Source organism: Paramisgurnus dabryanus, chromosome 19 (genome assembly GCF_030506205.2).
Source record: "Paramisgurnus dabryanus chromosome 19, PD_genome_1.1, whole genome shotgun sequence".
NCBI lineage: Eukaryota > Metazoa > Chordata > Actinopteri > Cypriniformes > Cobitidae > Paramisgurnus > Paramisgurnus dabryanus.
Window position 1 is genome coordinate 27324146 of NC_133355.1, and position 22546 is coordinate 27346691.

General features: G+C 38.2%; 1 protein-coding gene across 3 annotated transcripts in view; it reads right to left on the reverse strand.

Annotated features, from left to right (window-relative positions):
- Window positions 1-3251: 3251 nt before the first annotated feature.
- trit1 (tRNA isopentenyltransferase 1) overlaps window positions 3252-22546 on the reverse strand; it is a 61388-nt gene continuing 42093 nt past the window's right edge. For 2 of the 3 annotated variants that reach the window (XM_065294555.1, XM_065294553.1), the window contains 4 exons: window positions 22211-22288; window positions 6095-6204; window positions 5881-5998; window positions 3252-4087 (listed from right to left, as the gene is read on the reverse strand). In XM_065294555.1, the coding sequence (XP_065150627.1) occupies window positions 3954-4087; window positions 5881-5998; window positions 6095-6204; window positions 22211-22288 (440 nt within the window). In that variant the 3' untranslated portion in view covers window positions 3252-3953. The remainder of the gene's footprint in view (window positions 4088-5880; window positions 5999-6094; window positions 6205-22210; window positions 22289-22546) is intronic. The other variant, XM_065294554.1, reaches the window with a different exon arrangement.

A 22546-nucleotide genomic window follows, 5' to 3' on the forward strand; every position in this document is an offset into this window, starting at 1 on the left:
CAATCTATGGGGAACGCGGCTTAATGTTGCTTAGCAACGGCACACGCTACCAAAGCGAAACCGCCCACTGTGCATTGGAAAGGAGGAAAGCGGATCGGTTGTGTTTAGACAAGAAAATGTGAACCGTCCCTTAGTCTGGCTGACTAAACTGAATAACCACAACAATGACAAGAAAAAATAAGATACATTTTTTTTACCTAAAATACGTCTTTTTCCACAAGCATGCACTTAAATTAACACATGAAAGACGGCTCTACGCTGTCAATCGTAACTACATTTTCAATGCAAAGACGACTTACAACAGTAACTGACAGGAACATAAACATTCCAGAATGTGCCCACGCCTCTGAATACACACTTACTGCGTGGTTAAAATATAAAGGTTCAAAAGTATGTTATCAGCATTCTTGGTTTATGCAATGCATTATATACTTTAAGTGGCATTAATCCTCTGCAGTGAGGGAATGTGCTTAAAATGCAGTCAGCTGCTGTGCTATTACTTAGACAGAAAGCTGACCTTTGGTAAGTACTGTGTGTACCGACTGTTACACAGCACTTCAGAACAACATGATTCATTTCTCTAATCTATCATTACACAGAGAGACAATAAGAGATGGAGACAGGTTGTGGGGGAAATAACAGAAAAGATTAGAAAGCAAAAAGACAAGAATAAGGAACGACCGCGCCATTTAAGATGATATTCAGGTAATAGAGAAGAAAGGTAAGATGAGAAGAAAATAAAGAGGTGGTATGAAAGAAAGATAAGTTGATGAAAGGACGATTCAAGCATGTCGGTTTTGTTTCAAAGGTTATCGGACCTTGATGGGGGACAGGAAGGGAACAGACTGTGCCTAACTTTGACCCCTATTCAACTTACTGACATACATGTCAAGTCCCTAAAAAGCAGGACTGCAATATGTTCAAGTATCAAAAAGTATGCACTAAGATAACAATGATAATGATATTTGAAGCATAAAGTAAAGCTGGGAGTGGCACATTCAAAAACATGAAAGTTAAATCTTGGACAAAAACAATACAATGCAAACTATATTTTGTGTAATGCAAAAACTGCACACAACAATGCATACTATGCACACTCCAAAAAAAAAGGAAAATGTTTGTGTTAAGAGTTAATATTGATATTCCAAAAGCAATAAATTGACCGGGCTCACTTACCCATTATTCGGTAATACTATGTAGTGTGGATAGTATGAAAGCAGGGTTTAACTGTTGACAGACTATGGTCAACAAGCATTGCACAATCACAGCGTTCTCCATGACTGAACATAACAAGCCTATGTAAACAAACTTGACCCAGTTCTCCAGTTTACAGTGTAGGTTAACTTGTGCCACTAAACATTACATCAGCTGCTTCTCTTTAATAACAAATAAATCAGCAGTTAGGATGCTGAAAGAGAATAATTAAGTATGTAATACGTTCAGCACCAGATAAACAAACACACCACACATTAGGTCTCCGCAACAAACAAGCTGTGTGTTCAACAGAGAATGACGGTGTTTTAAGTCAACAACATCTAAAACAGTTTAAAGCCGTCAACACCTAGTATGCTTCACAGATTTGATCTTAAAAGGGCAATGGTCAAAACACCAAGCAGGTGAACACACAAAGACTTTACTAACTAGCTATAGCTCAGATATGAATGAGCTTTCACAGCCTGATCTCACAATAATTCGTATGTAATTTACGAGTTGGCTAATTTGTATAAATTCATACTGTGAATTGCGACAAATGGCAATACCTCTCCTGGTCTACACACTACATACAGCTGTACGCCTATGCACCAGTTACGCGTACAATGTGCGTGAGGTTTCAAAAATCTGGTGGTGCGCATAATACTAATGTTGCATGATATGCAGCATAGTGGGATCGTCCTATCGTCAGCCTATGAGATCCACGTATCACGATCGAATCACGATACTCATTTACCTATTTGTCTTATTAACTTATACTCATTAATCGGAGCGCGTCATTGATGCCCAGCCACTTTGAAATTTCCTGCATGCCAGGAAGCGGGAACAACACACTCACTGGTTTTAAAACCCTGTGTGCATAAAAACTTCTCTAGTGCACGGACATGTCAGAGCCATGCGTATTACAAGCTTAGGTGCGAGTCCAAGACGCACACATTACAAGTTCAGGTGCAAAAAGGAGTCCGTGCCACACACGTTACAAGCTCACAAGCTCATGTGAGGACAATTTGCATGTTAAATTTAAAAGTGTAATGATAATGATAATAATTTAAAACTATAATGGGCAAACATGGTAAGTATCGTCATGAAGGCCCGCTATTGGCCATATGTATGCATATCGTCGATAGATGATATTCTTGTCTATCGGCGCAACCCTAGCGCATATATTACGTGCACACTCTTCTGATAACAAAAATTGCATCATGCGTACTGTATGCGGGCCCTAGCAGAAGCGCAAAAAGAGAGAGCCTACTATAGAGAGAATCCAGCGTAGGTCTGACAAAAAACTATAAATCAGGCTTAAAGATGCATTTTAAAGGGGGCTTAAGAGTCTAAGAGTCTCAAAATACAGCATATCAAATTTTTAACCCGCCTAGCAGAAATTCCCACTGCTGAATGGATGCCAACATCACAGCACACCGCTGCATGATAAAATTCACTGAGCTTTCAGTCGGATGATGTATCTTTGCAGTAAAAAAACAAGATGGATTTGAAACTTTCTAATATATACCCGCCCTAAACAGTTGACATTCAAGGTAAACACGTAGCAGATGAGTTGTTTCCTTTATCCTTTCATCCTTGAAACCGTCTGATCTAAAATAACTGCTGTCCATCAAAAGAAAGCTCAGCTGAACTACAAAGACTCTTTCCCACCAAGCCTAAAATAAGACACACAGATGAGAGGCTGCCAGTCAACCCCGCTCCTACCGGAATCACAGGCACCCGCTCCGGCCAAATCTGTGACCCAAATCAGTGCAAATGTGGGCCAGCCACTCACTCGCTCATACACTATGTAAACACACTCCCTTCCAGCTATTGTAAGTGTGATGTATATTTAGCCTGGATATGAGGGCTAATGAGCATAGGTTGCTATCTTGCTGAAAATCCACATTGCAGCAGAAAGAAACGAGCTAGTTTGTGGCTTTCAGCCAAGGACCGCGACGTTAAGTGTTGGTATGAGGAAAAAAGTACCCTGATGACTTCACGTTAAACCTTTTCTAACCCATTTCATTAGATAAACACACGTCTGCTGAGAAATGTAATATTTAAATCATAAAAGCTCTTTAATGACAATTATATTTACATAATTTATGCAATAATAGACGTCATTCTGTAATAAAAATGCTGTTAAAAAGCTCAGACAAAACAGAAAATCATCGTTTCTTTCTAAACCCACATGACTTTTGTGACCATGGCACATACACAAAAAAGTCATACAAGTTTGAAATCCAAGTATATGACAATTTTTATGTCTAGCTGATCTGTTTTGATTGAATGTCTCTAGTAAAGGCACTGAAACCAGAGTAAATTCCCAATAAAAAATATCCAGAACTGGTAAGTGGGAAAAATGTAATCCAGTAATCCAACAAAAGTGGCATGCAGTTCAGTCAGAAATGGGTTAACACCGCTTTGTGTACCCTGTGGTAAAAACTTGGCTAAGCCACGACAGCAGTGGAAAGACATCTGTCCAGCTCAAGAATCCAAAAACTAGTGTCAACAGGCGATGGAAAAACCATCAAATCCGGGTGTCCGAACATCACCGACCCTTCGGTGTATTCTGGTCTTCCAAGTGGACAGAGCAATGACTATTGCCATCTCCCGTTCATCACAAAGGCCAAAAAGGGTCTTTTCTCGAAAGATTACTATTGATCTTAAAAATACATCACGATCCACATCAGAGCTCTTAATTTCTGTGGTCCATCTGTGAGCTTGACCCCATAAGCCACAGCTGAGACGGGGGACTAGAGCGCTGGGACCTGACTGTCACTCACATTTTCTGGTTTGGTAGGCTTAATGTCCTGTGACTGATCTGTGACCTGTTCGGTTTTTCTCCTCTTGCGGACTTGATAAAGATGATTTTTGGACTTCTGATGTGCTGGAGAGTCAGAAGAGGTCAAATATTAGATATTAGTTTCTTTAAGGCCACCATCTTAAAGCGATACTTCAGCCAAATATAAAAATTACCCCATGATTTACAAGGGGGGTAAATCAGACGGTTCATTGCAATATTATACAGTATCAATTCAATCTCTGCCAGCGATGCCATGTTTGCAGATACATCATACATTTACAACAACAAAATAAGAATTTTTTTTTTTTTAATAAAGAAAAATAAAAATGAGGAAAATTGTCACACAAATTTAAGCTTACAATGGCAACAGTAAAAGTCTTTAGCGTTTCAGTTGGTGCTGGCAAAGAATTTCTGCCAATCCATTTTCCACATACAAAATATTTCCAAACCTACAATTTGCATCCGATAGCGTTACAACGTCTTCTGGCTTTTACGCGTTGTTTTTTAGTGCTAAAACTGCTTGGTTGCTGCATTGCATTCAATTGCTGAGACGAAAATGCTCGCTTTAGTGGAAACGCGTAGATTGACGTTATGTCAAGAAATACGGACACAGAGTATGTCAAAATAAAGGTACCTCACATTGATATTTTACGCATGGCACTCGATGCATCGTATCTTTAGAAATTTAATCGATGCATTGATCCATATCGATGTATTGTTACACCCCTTTGATTTACTCAGCCTGAAGCAATCCGAGATACATATGTCCATTACCTTTCAGATGAGCAAAAAGACTCCAAGATGGGGTCGTTCCGGAAGAAAGTCAGAAGTTGTTCCCTAATCCCTTTTTTCTTACATTATAACCTTGTAAAAGCAAGGACATTCACGAAAATAACTCCAAATGTGTGTTGGACATGTATCTCGGATTGCTTAAAGGATTAGTCCATTTTCTTAAAAAAAATCCAGATAATTTACTCACCACCATGTCATCCAAAATGTTGATGTCTTTCTTTGTTAAGTCGAGAAGAAATTATGTTTTTTGAGAAAAACATTCCAGGATTTTTCTAATTTTAATGGACTTTAATGGACCCCAACACTTAACTCAACACTTAACAGTTTCAAAGGACTCTAAACAATCCCAAACGAGGCATAAGGGTCTTATCTAGCAAAACGATTGTCATTTTTGACAAAAAAAATATTCACTTTTCAACCACAACTTCTCGCCTATCTCCGGTCCTGTAATGCGCCAGGGCGACCTCACGCAATACGTCATCATGTCAAGAGGTCACAGAGGACGAACGGGAAACTACACCCCAGTTTTTACAAGTGTGGAGAAAGAGGACTGTTCCGACGTTGATCTATGTCAAATGATAGTAATTAATGTCTTTGTGTCAGTTTATTGTTAAAAATGGTTCGCAAATGTGTGTTTCATAAATGTAACATGTGACCTTTTTTACGTCACAACGCAATTACGTGAGGTCGCGCTGGCGCTTTTCAGGACCGGAGATAGAAGAGAAGTCATGGTTTAAAAGTGCATATTTTTTATTTTTCTAGTCAAAAATGACAATCGTTTCGCTAGATAAGACCCTATAGTTTATAGTCCTTTGAAACTCCAATAAAAATACTTAAGTTTTGAGTTAAGTGTTGGGGTCCATTAAAGTCCATTAAAATGAGAAAAATCCTGCAATGTTTTCCTCAAAAAACATAATTTCTTCTTGACTGAACAAAGAAAGAAATCAACTTTTTGGATGACATGGTGGTGAGTAAATATCTGGATTTTTCTTTTAAGAAAATGGCTAATCCTTTAAGGGTGAGTACATCATGGGGTAATTTATATATTCGGTTGAAGTATCCCTTTAACCTATGTCGAAACTTACCTGTCCATTCCAAGTCGCCAATGATCACCTTATCGCAAAGTTCGCACATGTGATGACGCCGCTTGTTACGAGTCTCCGCCCCGTCTACTCTGATTGGCTGGACGGATGGCTGCTCTCCCTGGAACAGTTTCAAAGACGAGGGGGCTTACCACACTAGAACGTACGCCAAAGAATACACAAGAAAGGCAAAGAAAGTAAACGTGAGAAGGCAAACCTTTTGAAGGCACTCCAGTATCTCTAAAGCAGGAGTCAGTACAGTAGTCTCCCAATTGGTCACGTCTGTCACATCAAGACCGTAAACAGGTGGCACATTGCTAGCAGGCCCTGAGGATTCAGAAAATAACACCATATTAATGAGTTTTATCTTAATAAAAATTGTGAGCAGACCACAATGTGCTCAAAGTGAGAATATTTAACAATAAAAAAAAATCATCACTGGAAAAAAACAGCTACACAACATACAACCCACTTATATAATGCAGAAATAAACATGTAATGGGGTGACAGAGAGAGAATAAGGAAGATTGGTGCAGTATGGAGTAAAGTGTGGCGGGGTCTGCAGCAGTCTGAAGCTGCTGAATCACTGCTGCTCGATAAACTCCAATAACATTCTGATACTGTCAGCAGAGAAGATCTCCGTTGACCCAACCTCCGCATAGCATTGATCCACCTACAATACGCAGGGAGGCACTTGGGGGTACTTTTTGGATAATAAAAATTTAAGAGAATTATTCTTCTGTTCAGCTAATTGTGGAAATTATAATAAAGCATGTAAACCAGCAAGCAATTTTGTGTTTAAAGGTGCCATAGAATGTAAAACTGTATTTACCTAGGCATAAATGAATAAAAAGAGTTCTGTTCATGGTAATAACATATTGTGAGCCTCAAACATGATTGTTTCCTCCTTATGTAAACCTTGTGCAAAAGACTGCTGGAAAACAGGCCAATCTCAACATAACACCAACTGTGACATTACCGTTGATATGTATGCCCCCAACATTAAATAACACATTAAATTAAGTACAATGTTGTGACAATGTTAAAAACAAAATTGCGAGTGCTGAGTTAGCACTATATGCTAGTTATTGCTATATGCTAACGTTTGGGCTAAAGTTCTACTATTGACGTTAAAGTTACGTTTTGCAGGTCCATACTGAACTACTCAAAAATGTCCATTTACAATTTCCAAATACGGTATTTTCCGGACTATAAGTCGCACTTTTTTCATAGTTTGGCTAGTCCTGCGACTTATAGTCAGGTGCGACTTGTGTCAAAATCAATTCATACTGACTTACATGAACCAAAAGAAAACATTACCGTCTACACCCAAGAGAGGGTGCTATATGTTGCTCCTGTAGCCTAGCCCTGAAAAAACTGTTAACTGAAACATTAACTTAGACCAGGGGTTTAAAACTGGGGGCGGGGGGCCGCGAGATGGTGCCAGGGGGCCCCAGTTTTATGACATTTTATAAAATACATTCATTTATCATGAATTCTGTGTAATTAAACCTAAAAAATAATAAGCCAACTAACCAACACCACTACTAAGTATAATTTTATATGTTTTGTTTAATTAAAATATTACATTTTAAAACCGCAGTCGCACGCTGAAAAAGTTTGGGAACCACTGACTTAGACAATGGAGAAAGACTTAATGAACAAAATGCCCCCCAAAAGAATTATAATTTTCTAGTCCAGTTCAACAAGAAAAAACGAGATAACTCGAAAATCTCGTTTTTTGGTTGTGCATTCCAATTAATATTAATTCAACTGCAGTTGGTTTGTATAACAAATACAGCTAAGTAGCACCATAAAACAAAATAATAACATGATAACATAATAATAAACATGTTTTGACAAAAATGTTAAAAATGGAGTTATCTCGTTTTGCAACGAAACTCTTGATATGTTTTTTCTTCTTAATGACGCACTTTTTGACTGATGCGACTTATAATCCAGAGCGATTTATAGTCCGGAAAATACGGTAATTGATTATTCCTCAAAATATGTATCTTTATCTGATACAAACTCAAACATAAAGTCTGTTTGCACACACATACTACTACTACTGAAGCTACATAGAGCTACTGAACTGAGCCACTCTGAAAAGCAGCCAATCAGAGCAGAGCTCAACATTAATATTCATGACCCATTCAAATAAGGTAAAAATAGACCATTTCATTCTCAGGGCAAATTTTAGAGATGTAAAGTAACCTGTGAAACCATCTTTGGATAATTTTGCACTTAATAAAGCCACATACCTTTGACAATTAAACCTATTTCAATGCATTATATGGCACTTTAAAAAAAAATGTCTAATAGCTGTCCAAACACCGCCCAAGCATCTAGGCTAAAACAAGGTTGTCAGTGAAGATATTATAGATGACGTCTAAGATGAAAATAAATTAAAATATAGCTGCAAGCAGCAATGCCGGGGTCAAGCCAAAAAGGGCACAGAAGAAAGTAAAGTTGAATTCGGATGATCAGTTTAAAGAACCTAAGAAAATCTCTTGATTTCAGACTAAGTAATATAACAGTTATCAGCAAAAAGCTATGTTTTCATTCAGAGTTATCTCTCCCTCTCTTCTCGAGGAGCATTGACAACTAGAACACTGAAGAAAATGTGAGTGGTGCTTGCAGTGGCAATTCTCAGCTCACAAAATGTTACAGTGGTGTTAATGAGTCAAAAGAGACCACCCCCATGTCTCTACGATGTTCTGATGCAGAGATATAGCTCTTGTAAAAAGGATTGATAAGGTATCCTTATTGGTTGCTAAGGAATTAATTGGCATGCACCAATGATCTCCAAGCCGTGAAAGGAATAATACATGATGACCCAAGATTTTAGATGTACTGTTGGAGTAGTTTTAGGCAAAAATACCATATTTCTATCTCAAAACCACTAGGTGGCGCAATGACAAAGTTGTACATGCAACCTCAGTTCATAACTGTGTTACATCTAGCTAGTTTTATGACTATACTAAACCGAACTGTGCAGAGTCTGTCACTGGGATGACGTATCTTCAATACCTATATGTATGTGTGTGTGTATGTATGTATGTATGTATGTATAAGTATAAGTATATATATATATATATATATATATATATATATATATATATATATATATATATATATATATATATATATATATATATATATATATATATATATGTATGTTTGTGTATATGTACATGTGTTTACATATGAATGGCCCCTACGCTAATTGGGTTTTGTTTTTCTTTCTTCATGTCTCGTCCTCGTCTCCGAGGACACTTGAGACAAACAGACCCAGTTCCGGTAAATGTGAAAGTTGGCACACCGCTGACTCACCGGCAGACCGTAAACGTGATGCCCAGCTGATGCATGACCAACGACCACCAGCAGAACCCGCTTTACCTCCGCCTAATCTCCTTAATCGTTTCAATGTATATATAAATATATCTCCCAAGGGTTTTTTCCTCCTAAGACTTTTTTTTACTTCCCCTGCTGAGTCTGGGGTTTTTTTTCTCATAGGGGGTTTTTCAACCCGGGGAGGCAGCCTTCTTGGGCTTTACTTAGCACCCTCTTCTTTACGTTACATTAGCAATACGCACGCTTATAATGTTGATTCATAGCCGCAGCAAATTTAGCTGCTATCGTGTATTATGTTGTGCTATCTGTCGTTTTTCTATGCTTTCCACTGCTTCTATTATTGTAAAGCTGCTTTGAAACAATCACAAATTGTGAAAAGCGCTATATAAATAAAATTGAATTAAATTGAATTGAATTACACTTTAGTTTAGTGAAGAAACAGTTGTATGACCATAGGGTGGCTTGATTTCAAAGGTTTTGTTCAATTATAAGGCCAACTAGTGGTGCAAGCATACAATTTTTTTTGTGTAGCCTCAGACTGTGGTCGTACATCAGCGTATCAAATATGGTGAAAAAATCTCTTTGTGTTACGAAGTTATAACCATTTATGTGTAAAAACTGAAAATTTAAAGGTAATTTTTCGTTTTTTGCAATTTTCGGCCATTTCTGATGAAAATTTTAATATAACGCCAATAGAACTTTTTGTTCAGAAGGTAATGCAATGTTCTTCCTATGGTGTTTTCGAGTCGATCAGAATTACGCTCGCGGAGATATTCGCGCGTGTTTTTTAAGTGCTGTTTTGCTCCGCAGGGCTAACCGTAAGGCGAAATCTGGCATGTTTGGTAACGTTGGACTCGGCAACTTTTCTGGACTTCAGCGAAACAAGTCCCGTGAAAAAACACAGATCAGAGCCAAAGTTATAAGCATGTACAACATTCGTATGACCACTAGGTGGTGCTGTGACGAAAGTCTGCATGCCCCCTCAGATCCTCACTGGCATCACAACTACCAAGTTTGGCGTCAATAGACATAAGATTGGCGAAGATACACACTAAAACCTGTTTTTTGGGCTCTACGTAAAATTTGTTGACGCGTTATACGAAAACGGAATGGTTTATCAAAATTCTTTTAATAACTTTTTGCCCTGAGTGTCTCTAGATGCTACATACCGTTTTTCATGGCAATTGGGCAAAAGCTCTAGGACAAGTTCGCAAAAGTAGGTTTTATGAATAAATCAAAATGGCGGAAAATTTTTCATGACGGAAAATGACGTCATAGGGTCTAATCGAATCGTCTTGATCCAAGGAATCAGAGGATACAAGAATTTAGTGTCTAGGACTTACGGGTCAGAAGTTATAAGCAAATACATAAGTGCAAATTTGGACTGTTGGTGGCGCTAGCGGGTTAGAGATACAGACTTCAAATTTGCTGTGGAGACTTTTTGGACAGTCCTCTATCAGTGTGCCAAATTTCATAACTTTCCTATGTACGCTGCTATAGGCTGCCATAGACCGCAATGGCGGAGGAAGAAAAAGAAAAAGAAAAAAAAGAAAAAGAAAACTAACAGATACAATAGGGGTCTTCGCCCATTCTGGGCTTGACCCCTAATGAAATAAATCAATAAATCTTACATCTTGCATGTAACCAAATTCAAGGTCATCGTATCTTGGCTAAAAGTGGGTTACTCATAGCCAGACTATATCGGGTCTACAGTTAACCTAGACGGTGAAATGATGGCTATTGCTTGCGGGTGAGTCTGGACTAGGGTTTTGTTGTGAACATTTTTAACCTACAAAATGTATATTAATTGTTAATAGTACAGATTTATGGTATCTGCCAGAGTGACAATTATGAGCCATAACATAATTACAGCTTCATTTTATCGACCATAATTTCTATAATGGCTAATCCCTAAATCACTGGAGTGAAGAAAAGCACTTGGCTCAGCAATAACTAATAACTAATTTTTATCCCAGTAGCGTGGTCAATGAAGTGTCACGATGATCAACTGCAGTGGCTCGGCTCACTAAAGATTCATTACGCTCTTAAGGAAGTGATGAAGACGAGCAGTCTGAAGTTTTCTACAGTGATAATCTGTTTCAAAGCAACATCTCAGCAGTGATACATTTTTGGAGCGAACCGTCTGTCAAACTATTTTAAATGACATGCGACACTTATAAATGTTGGTTGCTAAAAATATGTTAAAGGAATATTCCACATTCATAAAAGAATTCCTGATAATTTACTCCCCCCATGGCAAACAACAGGGTTTCCAGCGGCATTTTGCAGTTTGGGCGGCCCGCCTAAGCTGGGAAACCCTACCGCCTTAACTAGGTTGCGCAAAAGGCCGTCAAGTGCATTTCAGAGAATAGCGCGGATGTGCTTCACACCGCAAGCGTGCATGCGCGCCACATGGCCGAAATGAGATAAAGAAGTGGTCTGTCTTGTCTGGAGGATAGCCAGTTGATTAAACATGTGTCCGTGAGAACTGTAATTGGACTTATGTTTTTGGTTTATTTAAGCCAGTTTTTGTATTAGTCTATAGTTCTTGCAAATTTAAAGTAAGTTAGCTGGTGATTTTGTTGTTTGAGCAACCTGCTAGCTAAGTTTCACATGCCTGTTGATTCGATATAATTGTTGAGCGCTCTTGCTCACTTTATTTATGTGCATTATTTACATGCTACAGTAGTCACACTCCTATAAAATAATGTAATTAAAAGTGGGAAATAATCAGTTTTTAAAAATTTTGCGCAATCTATCATTTTTCGCAAGAAGTTCTACAACATCTGCTTTAATTTGTGTTTATTAACCCTTTAGTTTCACTTTATCACGCAGCTATTCCCATTAGAGGTATCTGTTAAAAACATTTAATTCATTAATAATCTAGTTTGTGTTCATTTTCTGTTCAAAATTAAGTTTTATTTGAGTGTTTTAAATAAAAATATTTTAATTTGATTGCCACGCCCTCCCCCGGCCACATACACCCCCAAATCCCATCACCTTAACTAACAATTTTTCTGTGGGAAACCCTGTACAAGATAATATCTTAATATCTTTCTTTGTTCAGTCAAGAAGAGATTCTTTTGTTGAGGAAAACATTTCTGGATTTTTCTTTAGTGGACATCAACAGTTTACAGTTTCAATGCAGCTTCAAAGGGATTCAAAATGTCTTATTTAGCAAAACGATTGACATTTTCCCAAAAAAGTACTTTTAAACCACAACCTTTTGTCTCGCACTAGCCTTGTGATGCGTCAGCATGACTAAACACATTATGAAATCAAGTCGAAAGGTCTGACACTATCCTCATTTGTACAACTTTACCATGAAAGTGGACAAAGATGTTTACATACAGTAAGTTTTTCTTATTGCTCCTCACAGACCCCTGTAGGCCAAGAGTGGGACTGCATGCAACAAACACCTATACAAGCGTTTGAGGCAAATAAAGTATGCTTTGTGAGGCTGCGAGTATGACCGCATACGCGTAAAAAAATTTACTGTACTATGCCGCTTATAGCGCATGACGCAAGCAAATGCGTACTTTGGATAGTTTGCAGTACATCCAAATAAACTATTTACATGCCAGTTTATTGCATACTCCACATGTTTTAACACGATTATGCTTGCTGCGATTATGAGCTTAATCGCATTGTTTTGATCGAAATGTTGTGTTTACGCGAGCTAAAGTATAACTGCAATATTGCCAACATCTCAATCGCATTATGAGGGTGCAACTTTTACCAACATTTCTTCACGAATTATAGTTATATCAAACAACACTAGCACTTTTTGCATTTACATTTATGCATTTGAAAACAACTTACAGTGCATTTAAGGTATACATCTCATCTCTATGTGCGTGTCCTAAAAATGGAATCACAATACCCTACCAGCTGAGCAACAAAACACTTTCCAATAAAAAATAAACAAAGCATTAACAAAAAAAAAAAAAAATGTGTAGATAATTATAGCTTAGCTGTTAGGTGCCTTTTAAAATATTATAAGGGACTATGTCTGTTATGTTAACAAAAATCATAATTTTTGCTGATATTAGTTACATCCTTACATCTGTTTGCTTCAGGTGAACATTATGCAAGTCTAATGTTTACATTATAACAATACCGTCTGTATTTTAAACAAAGTTGACTATGCAAATATCTCTCTATGCACAACATATGCAAATTACACCTACACAGTTCATTGTCTGAACGGTGGTTAAACATTTATATGGGGAAAAACCAAATTCTTCGACAAACGGTTCCTCTGACAAAGGAACTGACAGTTCATACTGTATAAAGTACCTCAGCCAACTGCTGGAATGAAGCCAAAAGTAATTTACTTCCTTATCGTCCACTGTTTGTTGCCAATTAAAGTGAACATAGATAACACGCATATAACTACAACATAATTCAATGCTTCCTGAATATTCATTGAGGCACCTTAAAATAATTAAAAGGTTAGCCAAAGCCCATTGCCCAATACAAATTAATATGAAATGCTTTTTATTCATGAAAATGTGACTGTACATGTTTTGTATTGCCATCAAATCCACAGGTGTTCCTGTACACAAGAGACCAGCGTCCCAGCTGCCTGCTGTAAAGCATTTCTTTAACCCCACACGAAACCTTGTTTCCTCTTGCTTGCCGTCACTCCCAATCAAAGACAGTCTGCGGTCTTTATGTTCCCTATTGTGCCTTACAAAAAAGAAAGGCAGCAGGTGGGCTCGCGCTGAGACACCTGGCCTACCTGAAACATGTGGGGAATGAAGGAGCACTTATCTTTTTATTTTCTTTACCAGGGTTCCTACAGGTTTCTTCAAGTTAAATTCAAGTCTTTTTAAGACCTTTTTAAGACCATTTGTATAAAAAATTAATACCCATTTCACGTCCCTACCAGCAAAGAAAAACTAAAATACTTAAACTTGTGTTCATTTATTTTTCCGATGTGAAATGGGTAAAAAGATGATAAGCCAAGCAAGTGTGAATTTTTTTTTTCAGTAGGCCACAAGAAAGTTTGCCAAACAATGTTAAGTTGTTAAGGAATTTCTGAGATTTTCTTTGATTTTTCCCGCTTCTCCTTTGCCTGTTGCTGTGTTGTGTTGCAGTCTATGGTTGTGGTGATCTTCATTTACTGAAGGTATCACGTGTTCGCAGTATTTTGTACTGTGACCCGGGACTGTGTTGCATTCTCAATTATTGGATCCGCCACTCTTTATTTATACTACTTTATTAAACAAACAGAGATGCAAACACATGTATGTTCAAAAAAGAGAAAGGTAATCTAAGCCCTCACACCCAGGCAAATATCCAGATACTTAGGCTACATTGCCACAGACCCCTGCCATCCCTACCAACCTAGGTATATAGAGAAAAATGAAATTCGAAAATCAAAAGACGCCGACATTAATTTGGAATATTCAATTTCATTTTTTATGTTAAACCAAAACTCTTATTGAACTATCTAGCACTTCTTCTTGCTTTACTCCTTCTTCCTCTTCTTCCTGGCCACCTCCTGCAACGTATCCAGGGCCTTCCATCTGGCTGCATTCATTTATATTAATTTCACATTATATTTCATAAATCCAACCATAAATGAACAAAGCTGACAATGTTTGTCAAAGCATCACAAAACACTTTACTGTTTTTGCACTGACATATGAAGCAATACTTGTGTAGATGACCCCTTTTATCAAACTCTTTTGAATACAATAATATGTATAGTATATTAATGATAGAAAGTGCAGGTCTAGAGATTATAAATGTAATTGGTGTGTTATGGTTTATGTAGTTTTCTTTCCTTTTTTAGATAGAGCAGAAGCAGTAAAAGTGCCTCTTTTAATTCCTCTCTTGCAGATTAAAAGAGCTTAATCCACTTATTATTTTAGATTCAAAAGTCTACTTGCTGTCCCAGTGACTGGTGACTTTATATTAGAGCTTTGCGTTTTTTATATCTAGAGTCAGCTTGAGCTTTGCTCGTGCAATGGGCTTAATTAACATTCACATTGCTTTTTTGCTAACATCTTTGTGATCTTTGAGCAAACTTTTTAGATATAAAAAGATGGTTCATTAATATTAACATTATTAAACAAAGGGACGGAGAAAGAAAGTGCAGCGCGTGGTCGTGACTTTCAAACCAAGCCAGTTGTTATCGCAATAGAAACGGAGGCACGCAGCTTGAAACTGCACGTGAACATTAGCGCTGACTGACTCTGATCACGGCCGTTTTCCTATCGACTCGGGTTTTACACATAATGTAAATCGGACCCGGTCCTCCGTGAAAACCTCTATGCATACAACTCTGCTCAAGTTCAGAAACATGTGACGCTGAACTCGCTTCATGTCGCACCCAATTCATCGAGAAACAGAGAGCATGTGAACGTACAGCAGACTCATCGGGAGAGACACGATGTGCTCGCAACCAAAATGCCATTAATAATAAAAAGGCGCAGGCGCCGAAAAGCGATGTGTTTGCATCCCTGATTTAATCAAAATGTGGTTGACAAAGAAACTTTTAAGGAAAAATACAATATGGAGAAGTTACATACAGCACAATTTTTAAGACCCAGACATCAAAATTTAAGACTTTTTAAAGTCTTTTTAAGGTATTATTTCCAAATTCATAAATTCAATGCTTTTAAGGCTTTTTAAGACCCCGCGGGAACCCTGTTTACTGTAGCTCTTTTCGACTTCTCTCTCTCTCTCTCTCTCTCTCTCTCTCTCTCTCTCTCTCTCTCTTTTCAGTGGCGTATAGAAATTAGGCAAAACAGGGCAGTGATGGCCATCTGGAGGTAAACAGATGCTAAACGGAGGTCTTAACCCCCTCCCGAAATTCAAATCTCAGTGAAATCTAAGTAATCTTAGAATGGTTGTAAAGAGGAAAGAACAAGGGTTTTTAACCACTGCCATCTCAAATATCCGCCTTGGAGGTGGCGCCTGTGGCAGACAGCCGTACGGCTGCCGTCTTTTGAGGGTTGAAAAGACCCTTCGCTAACCAACTGACAGACCCTGGGGAGACTTCAGAAAACACATTGAGCGGTCACACCTGCCGCTATTTGATGTGATAGATGGCCGATGGCAAGGGAGGATGAAGTGGATATGGATTTCAGCACAGGGCACCTGCTGTAATGTCGTACACCTGTAGGGGTTTGTCTAACATTGTTAGACATCTCAAACACAAATTTGCTACCAACCAATCAACGACTTGTGTTTCTGGTATGAAAATACCTTTGAAGGGACAGTTCACACCAGATTGAAAATGTTATCATAAATCACTTACTTCCACGTCGTTTCAAACCCATACACTGCAAAAATGATTTTCACAAAAAAAATTATTAGTCTAAAAATATCTAAAAATTCTTAAATTAAGATGCTTTCTTAAATTCTTAAATTGTGGATGAGCAAAACGACCCAAGAAAATAAGTCTAGTTTTTAGAGCAAAAATATCAAATTGAAGTGACATTGTGCATAAAACAAGCAAAATAAAATCTGCCAATGGGGTAAGCAATTTTTTTTTAATTTAGTGTTTAAGACAAAATTTCAAGATTTTAGTAAGTCCTTCGATTGTTTTCAGGTTACATTTTTTAGATATTTTTCATGAAAACCCGGAGGAAAAAGTCCATGTGCCATCAGTGGATCAATAAGGCCCTGTTCACATATCGCGTCTTTTGCACGCTCAAGTTTGTTTTTTCAATTGTAGGGGCGTGGTATGCCTGGAAAAAACAAGTGCATCGCACCGCGTGCATATCACATGCCTATTTGAAATTACATTTGAGGTAAAAACATCTCAGCCTTTCAGAATGCCGCAAGCGCACCGCAGGTCAAGTGATAAGAATCTACGCAGCTAGCGTTTTCCACACGTCTTTAGGCACGACGTGAACGGCATCTAAGAATATCATGAAGTGAAGAGAACACTTTTGTTCGCAAAGATAACCAATTTAACAAATGTATTACACAAATTTATTAAACAATCAAAAAAAAATCTGCCAATGGGGTAAGCACATTTTTCTTGAATTTTTCTTGAATTTAGTGTTTAGATTTTTTGCTTACCCCATTGGAATTTTTTTGCTTGTTTTATGCACAAAATCAATTTTATTTGATATTTTTGATCAAAAAATTTGACTTATTTTTTGGGCCGTTTTGCTCATCAAGAAAAAGCATCTTCATTTAAGGATTTTTAGATATTTTAACTGAAAAAATACTAAGAATTTTTTTCTTGAAAATTTTTTTTTGCAGTGCTAGTCCTTTGATTGTCTTCGGAATTTATTTTTTGATATTAGGGCTGTCAAAATAAACATTAACGTTAACAACATAATGAAGCGACGCAAACAAAAAAAACAAAATGTTATTTTTGTTTAATACATTTGTTAAATTGGTTATCTTTGCGAACAAAAGTGTTCTCGTAGCTTCATGATATTCTTAGAGGCCGATCACTTTGCCCTAAAAACGCACGGAAAACGCTAGCCGCGTAGATTCTTGTCACATGACCTGCGGTGCACTTGCGGCATTCTGAAAAGCTGAGGTGTTTTTAACTCAAATGTTATTTTAAATGTATGCACGCGGTGCGATGCGCTCGTTTTTTCCAGGCACGTCCACACTGCATGCATACCGCGTGCCTACATTTGAAAAAACAAACTTGAGCGCGCAAAAGACGCGATATGTGAACAGGCCCTTATTGATCCACTGATGGCACATGGACTTTTTCCTCCCGGTTTTCATTAAAAATATCTAAAAATGTAACCCAAAAACAATCGTAGGACTTACATGTTTGGAACGACCCCAAACCCAAAAATTTAATTCTTGGGTGAACTAAAACTGGTTAGAGACATGACAGCATAGCACCATGTCATTTTGTCTTAGCTTTAGACATATAAGTACATATTTGTGACTACAATCTCAAGGTGGAAATGCAGTTGAAAAAAATGGGGAAAAGCCTTTAAAAAAAGAAAAAATGTATTCCTTGTAAAATGTATTCCTTTTATCTTCTCTCAAGAGTTTAATAGGAAGCCTACAGAGTTGCCTGACATCATGTTACAAGCTTACGTTTTCTAACTCTCCTCATGTGAACTCGGATTGTGCAGCGAAAAGGTAAACACAATACGTCACCTTACACTATCCAGCAGTTTATTCAACATGCGTTTGCATACATAAACACAAGCATGTCCGCACACGGGTGTCTTTTAGCACGAACGTAGTATGTGGAGTGTGGGGGCGTATCCAGATAAGTGTGTAGTGTAAGTGGACACTTTTGCATGTCGCACCTGTTGCGCATCCCACTCAGGTTTCCCCTATCGTTGACAAAAGACAGCAGGCTATTATTTAACGTTCACGCGGCCCCGAGTCGTGAGGTAAGCCGTCGTCACGGTTACCCCCAAGCTGCCTGCCCAACCTCTCTGGGGAATCACAAAATGTAAATGGAGGAAATTGAGCCTTGACATTCTTTGTCAATAGTGAGGTTCAAAACAGCACAACCTTTTCAAATAATTGAAAACACAACAATGCTAAAATGACAAAAACTTCAAAGAGATGACAACGCATTGAAACACAAAAAACATACAGACGCGTGAATATAAGCATTTGCCTCTGTATAGACATCATTCTGTTCCTGAAGCTCAACTGGTAGGGCAATGCATAAGACACGAATGCATGCGAGTCACTTTGGATACAAAAATCTGCCAAATGCATAAATGTAAACTTAATATAAATGCATTTCCTAATGCATTTCAAACTGAGCCACTCTCTAAAGCTACTCAAACATGCTGCCCTGTGAAATAAAGTAGCTTATGATGCAACCGAAAAAAGATACTGCTGTTGTGGTTTTGCATCAAGTCCAAATTATCTTTGTGGGCGACGCTCTCTTCACGCCTGTTCTGAGGTCGGTCGTGGCCAACAAGACTTACATACTGATCTGTTCCATTCATATTGCTTCATAGTCCAGCTCAATTCACAACTCCATCAGAAACAGAAAAAACAACAATTTTTTTTTAAAGATTAGTTGATTGCCACCTGGAGGCCCGGGGGACCATAAACCCTAAAAGCTCTGCCCTTAATGACCTCAGCCGTATTTATCCTCAAAAGCTCCCAGGAAAGTCTCCAGCCTCCTGCCACCTATATGAATTCCCGTCAGCATGCTAATGCCTGCAGGATTATGTCAGTCAGCTGAGGGCCCCATGAGGCTCTAGGAGGTGTGGGGTGTAGTGGGAGGTGCTGGTAAAACCACTGATGGGCAGTCACAAGAGCTTAACCAGACTAAAAGCAGGTCAGGAGTCTAAAGCAAAAAAGACTTGAGATGACTCCAGTACCACAGACCCGGTGAACCTGTTAAATGGGGTAATGGCTTACCGATAAGAAGTGATGTGAATGCAAGTTCAAATGCATCTTAAGTAAGCTATCAGAGCTATTGAGAGATGGCAAAGCAATGCTTTGTGTACCACACCACTACATTTCTGCAAAGGTGGTACAGAAATAAGAACTATAGTCTGGAACACTGTTCCCTGTCTGATGAGAGAAAATATTTTGTAAAAAGGCTCAATCAAACAAATGTCACCTAATGCTAACCTCCCTAGTGTGTAAGGACCAGATGCGTATGGTGGGACGCAACACAACACTTAATGACCACAGACTCTGGCTAATCTCATTAGGGTTAACAGGATTGCTGGGATGGGAGCAGAGGGGTAAATCCAGGCCAGAATCCAATGGAAACATTGAGATAATAATCATTAGAGTAATATTGTGAGGAACTAGAGAGATAAGGGTGTGAAGTAGTAAAGATAAATGGACAAAAATAAAAGACACATGGCTATCCAAGCGCACACCCTCCTTTTAACTTCATAATCATTATTTCATTATGTTTCAGTTCTTGCAAAGTGTCCTTCAACCTTTTTCGATGGGTTAAACATCACACTGGATGTCACGAACACACACTTACATGCGCAGCTGTTTAGCCACTGAAGGGCTCGCCGATCTGTTGTCAGTCAGGGAGTAAGAGAACAAATTGTTCAGACTGACCGTGTATTGAAACACCCAAGCCTTACAACTGTTTGATCCTTTATCAACCCAAGGCCAGTAAATACTGAACCCTGAGCCTTGGAATTCAGCGGCTGCCTGTGAGGGAGGAGCAGCCTTCGAACCAACACACACTACATTTCTGCTACATTGTTTGTGTGCTTAATGGTCTGTGTGAGGTCCATCTTGTTAAAACTGGATTGCGATTACCTGAACACTGGGCTGATAAAAAGTGAAAAATGGACACCCCTGCAACTTCTGGAGGCGACTGAGGCCAATACACAACACGAGAAAGCAGCGTTCCTTAATCATTAGTCAATATTTAACATGCTCCAGTGCATTTAAAACTGAACTACACAAGATGCTTTACCTCGCTTAAGGCAAGAATGTTTTTAGAGCACCCCGGCAGCAAAACTTGTACACTCATCACAGATCATTAAATACTCAAACACAATTCTAGGGCTGTAGTCAACCAAAGAAATGCTTATTCGACCAAAGTCCTGTCCTGGGCAACGATTAGTCGACTAAAAATAAAAAAATATGCAATGTTTTGCATTTTGAATGAACATTTATTAAACAATTGTCATAGAGAATTTACAAAACATTGAAAAAACATCAATAATAATAATACATAAAACTATAATTATTATACAATTCTTTGAAAATAAAGTGATTTTTTTTAACTGCAAAGTGAGGAGCTCGGTCCTAGGTCTAAAGTGACAGTCACAATCGCGCACCTGTCCACACCCGCACGCTACAAAAAATATAACTGCTAAAACTGCCAAATAATGAAAAACTATACAAATAAAAACAAAAACATAAGTCCCGCAAACAAGGTGATCGTGTTGAAAATAAAGACGTTTGTCTAGCGTTAAAAGCTCATTTGAAACTTTACTGCGGCTCATTTAAGAAAATGACAGCTACGAAGAGACTCCGCTTTAGTTTGAGGTAGCGCTAACAATAATAAAGAAAGAAGATGATCATCATCACCTCCTCTGTAACCACTGAAATGTAGATGTAATATTTCCAAATCTAAGCCCGTCGTATGCGGAATGTTGCCAAATAGACTGCAACACCATAAAACCAATGGATAAAACAGGCACCTTAAAAATGCGTAAAATACGCACCGGCCAAGGCGGGTCTAACTCACTGTGTGTGAGAAACTGTCATCTTCTAGAACGAATGCAGCAAAGATATTTAATGCTAATGTATGAGGCATATAGGCATACGCTGAGTTTTATTCATTTATGATGAGGTGCGTTCTAGTTAACAATGCTATGCAAGTGAACACGCCGTGCTGGCGGCTCCATGCCCGATTATTATATTGTCTGCTTTATTTGCGTTTTCTTTATTAAATACATGCAGTTGGTTGATGAAACATTTATTAAAATTAAGAAACAATTTATACAAAACGAAATTCACTTTAAAGAAATGCTTACTATAAAGCAAAACTTAATTAAGTGGTAAAAATAATGTCTGAGGATTTACAAAAACAAAACTTAATCTGCAATTTACTTATAGCCTAAAAGACGTAAATGTTTTGTCTGGAAAAGGTGTTCTTTAACTGTTTAAATTTTATATTCTGGAATGTTCTTTGGGGGGTTTTACAACAAAAATTAATAAATACAGAGTTTTAATAAAAAGACGGCATCAACCCATTAGTCGACTAAATGACTAAAGTTGACAGCCCTACACAATTCAGATGATTAGAGGAAAACTCGCACCACATTGGACAAGTCTGTCGATCACAGTTTAGTCACACATCAGGTGGGGAGGAGCCAACACTCAGTATTGTCATAGGTCTCCAAGTCACTAAATGCATCATTCAGCTGGAGTGACTCAGGTTTAGATCTCTGACTTAAGGGTGCAAAAATACTCATCACTCGCCCTTTATGAGGATTAAACCAGCTATCTTCTGAATACTAGCCCTGAGCTACGATAACCATGAATGCGTGTTTCAGAGAGGCAGGAGACTTACTTTTGAGGAAGCGGTTGCGCACCCATTTATTCTGCTTTCGGGCGTAGCGTCTGGTCACTTGCTTGAGAGACTCGATTCCTGTGGGTGAATGAAGAGATAGTCACCAATATGTTGGGGTTTCTGTATCATAATTAGAACCAGGCATGGCCAAAGTAATGGGCTTGATGTCTAAATGTAAACTAAAATGAATATGAGGGTCACTCCAAATATAGCAAATACAGAAGTGAGATGTTTTTCATTGGATGAAGGCAAATGATGCATAATCCTCTGTGTAATATGATACAAAACGCTGTGTGCAATGGTCCGACAAAAAAAAGGGATGGGCAAAAATATCGA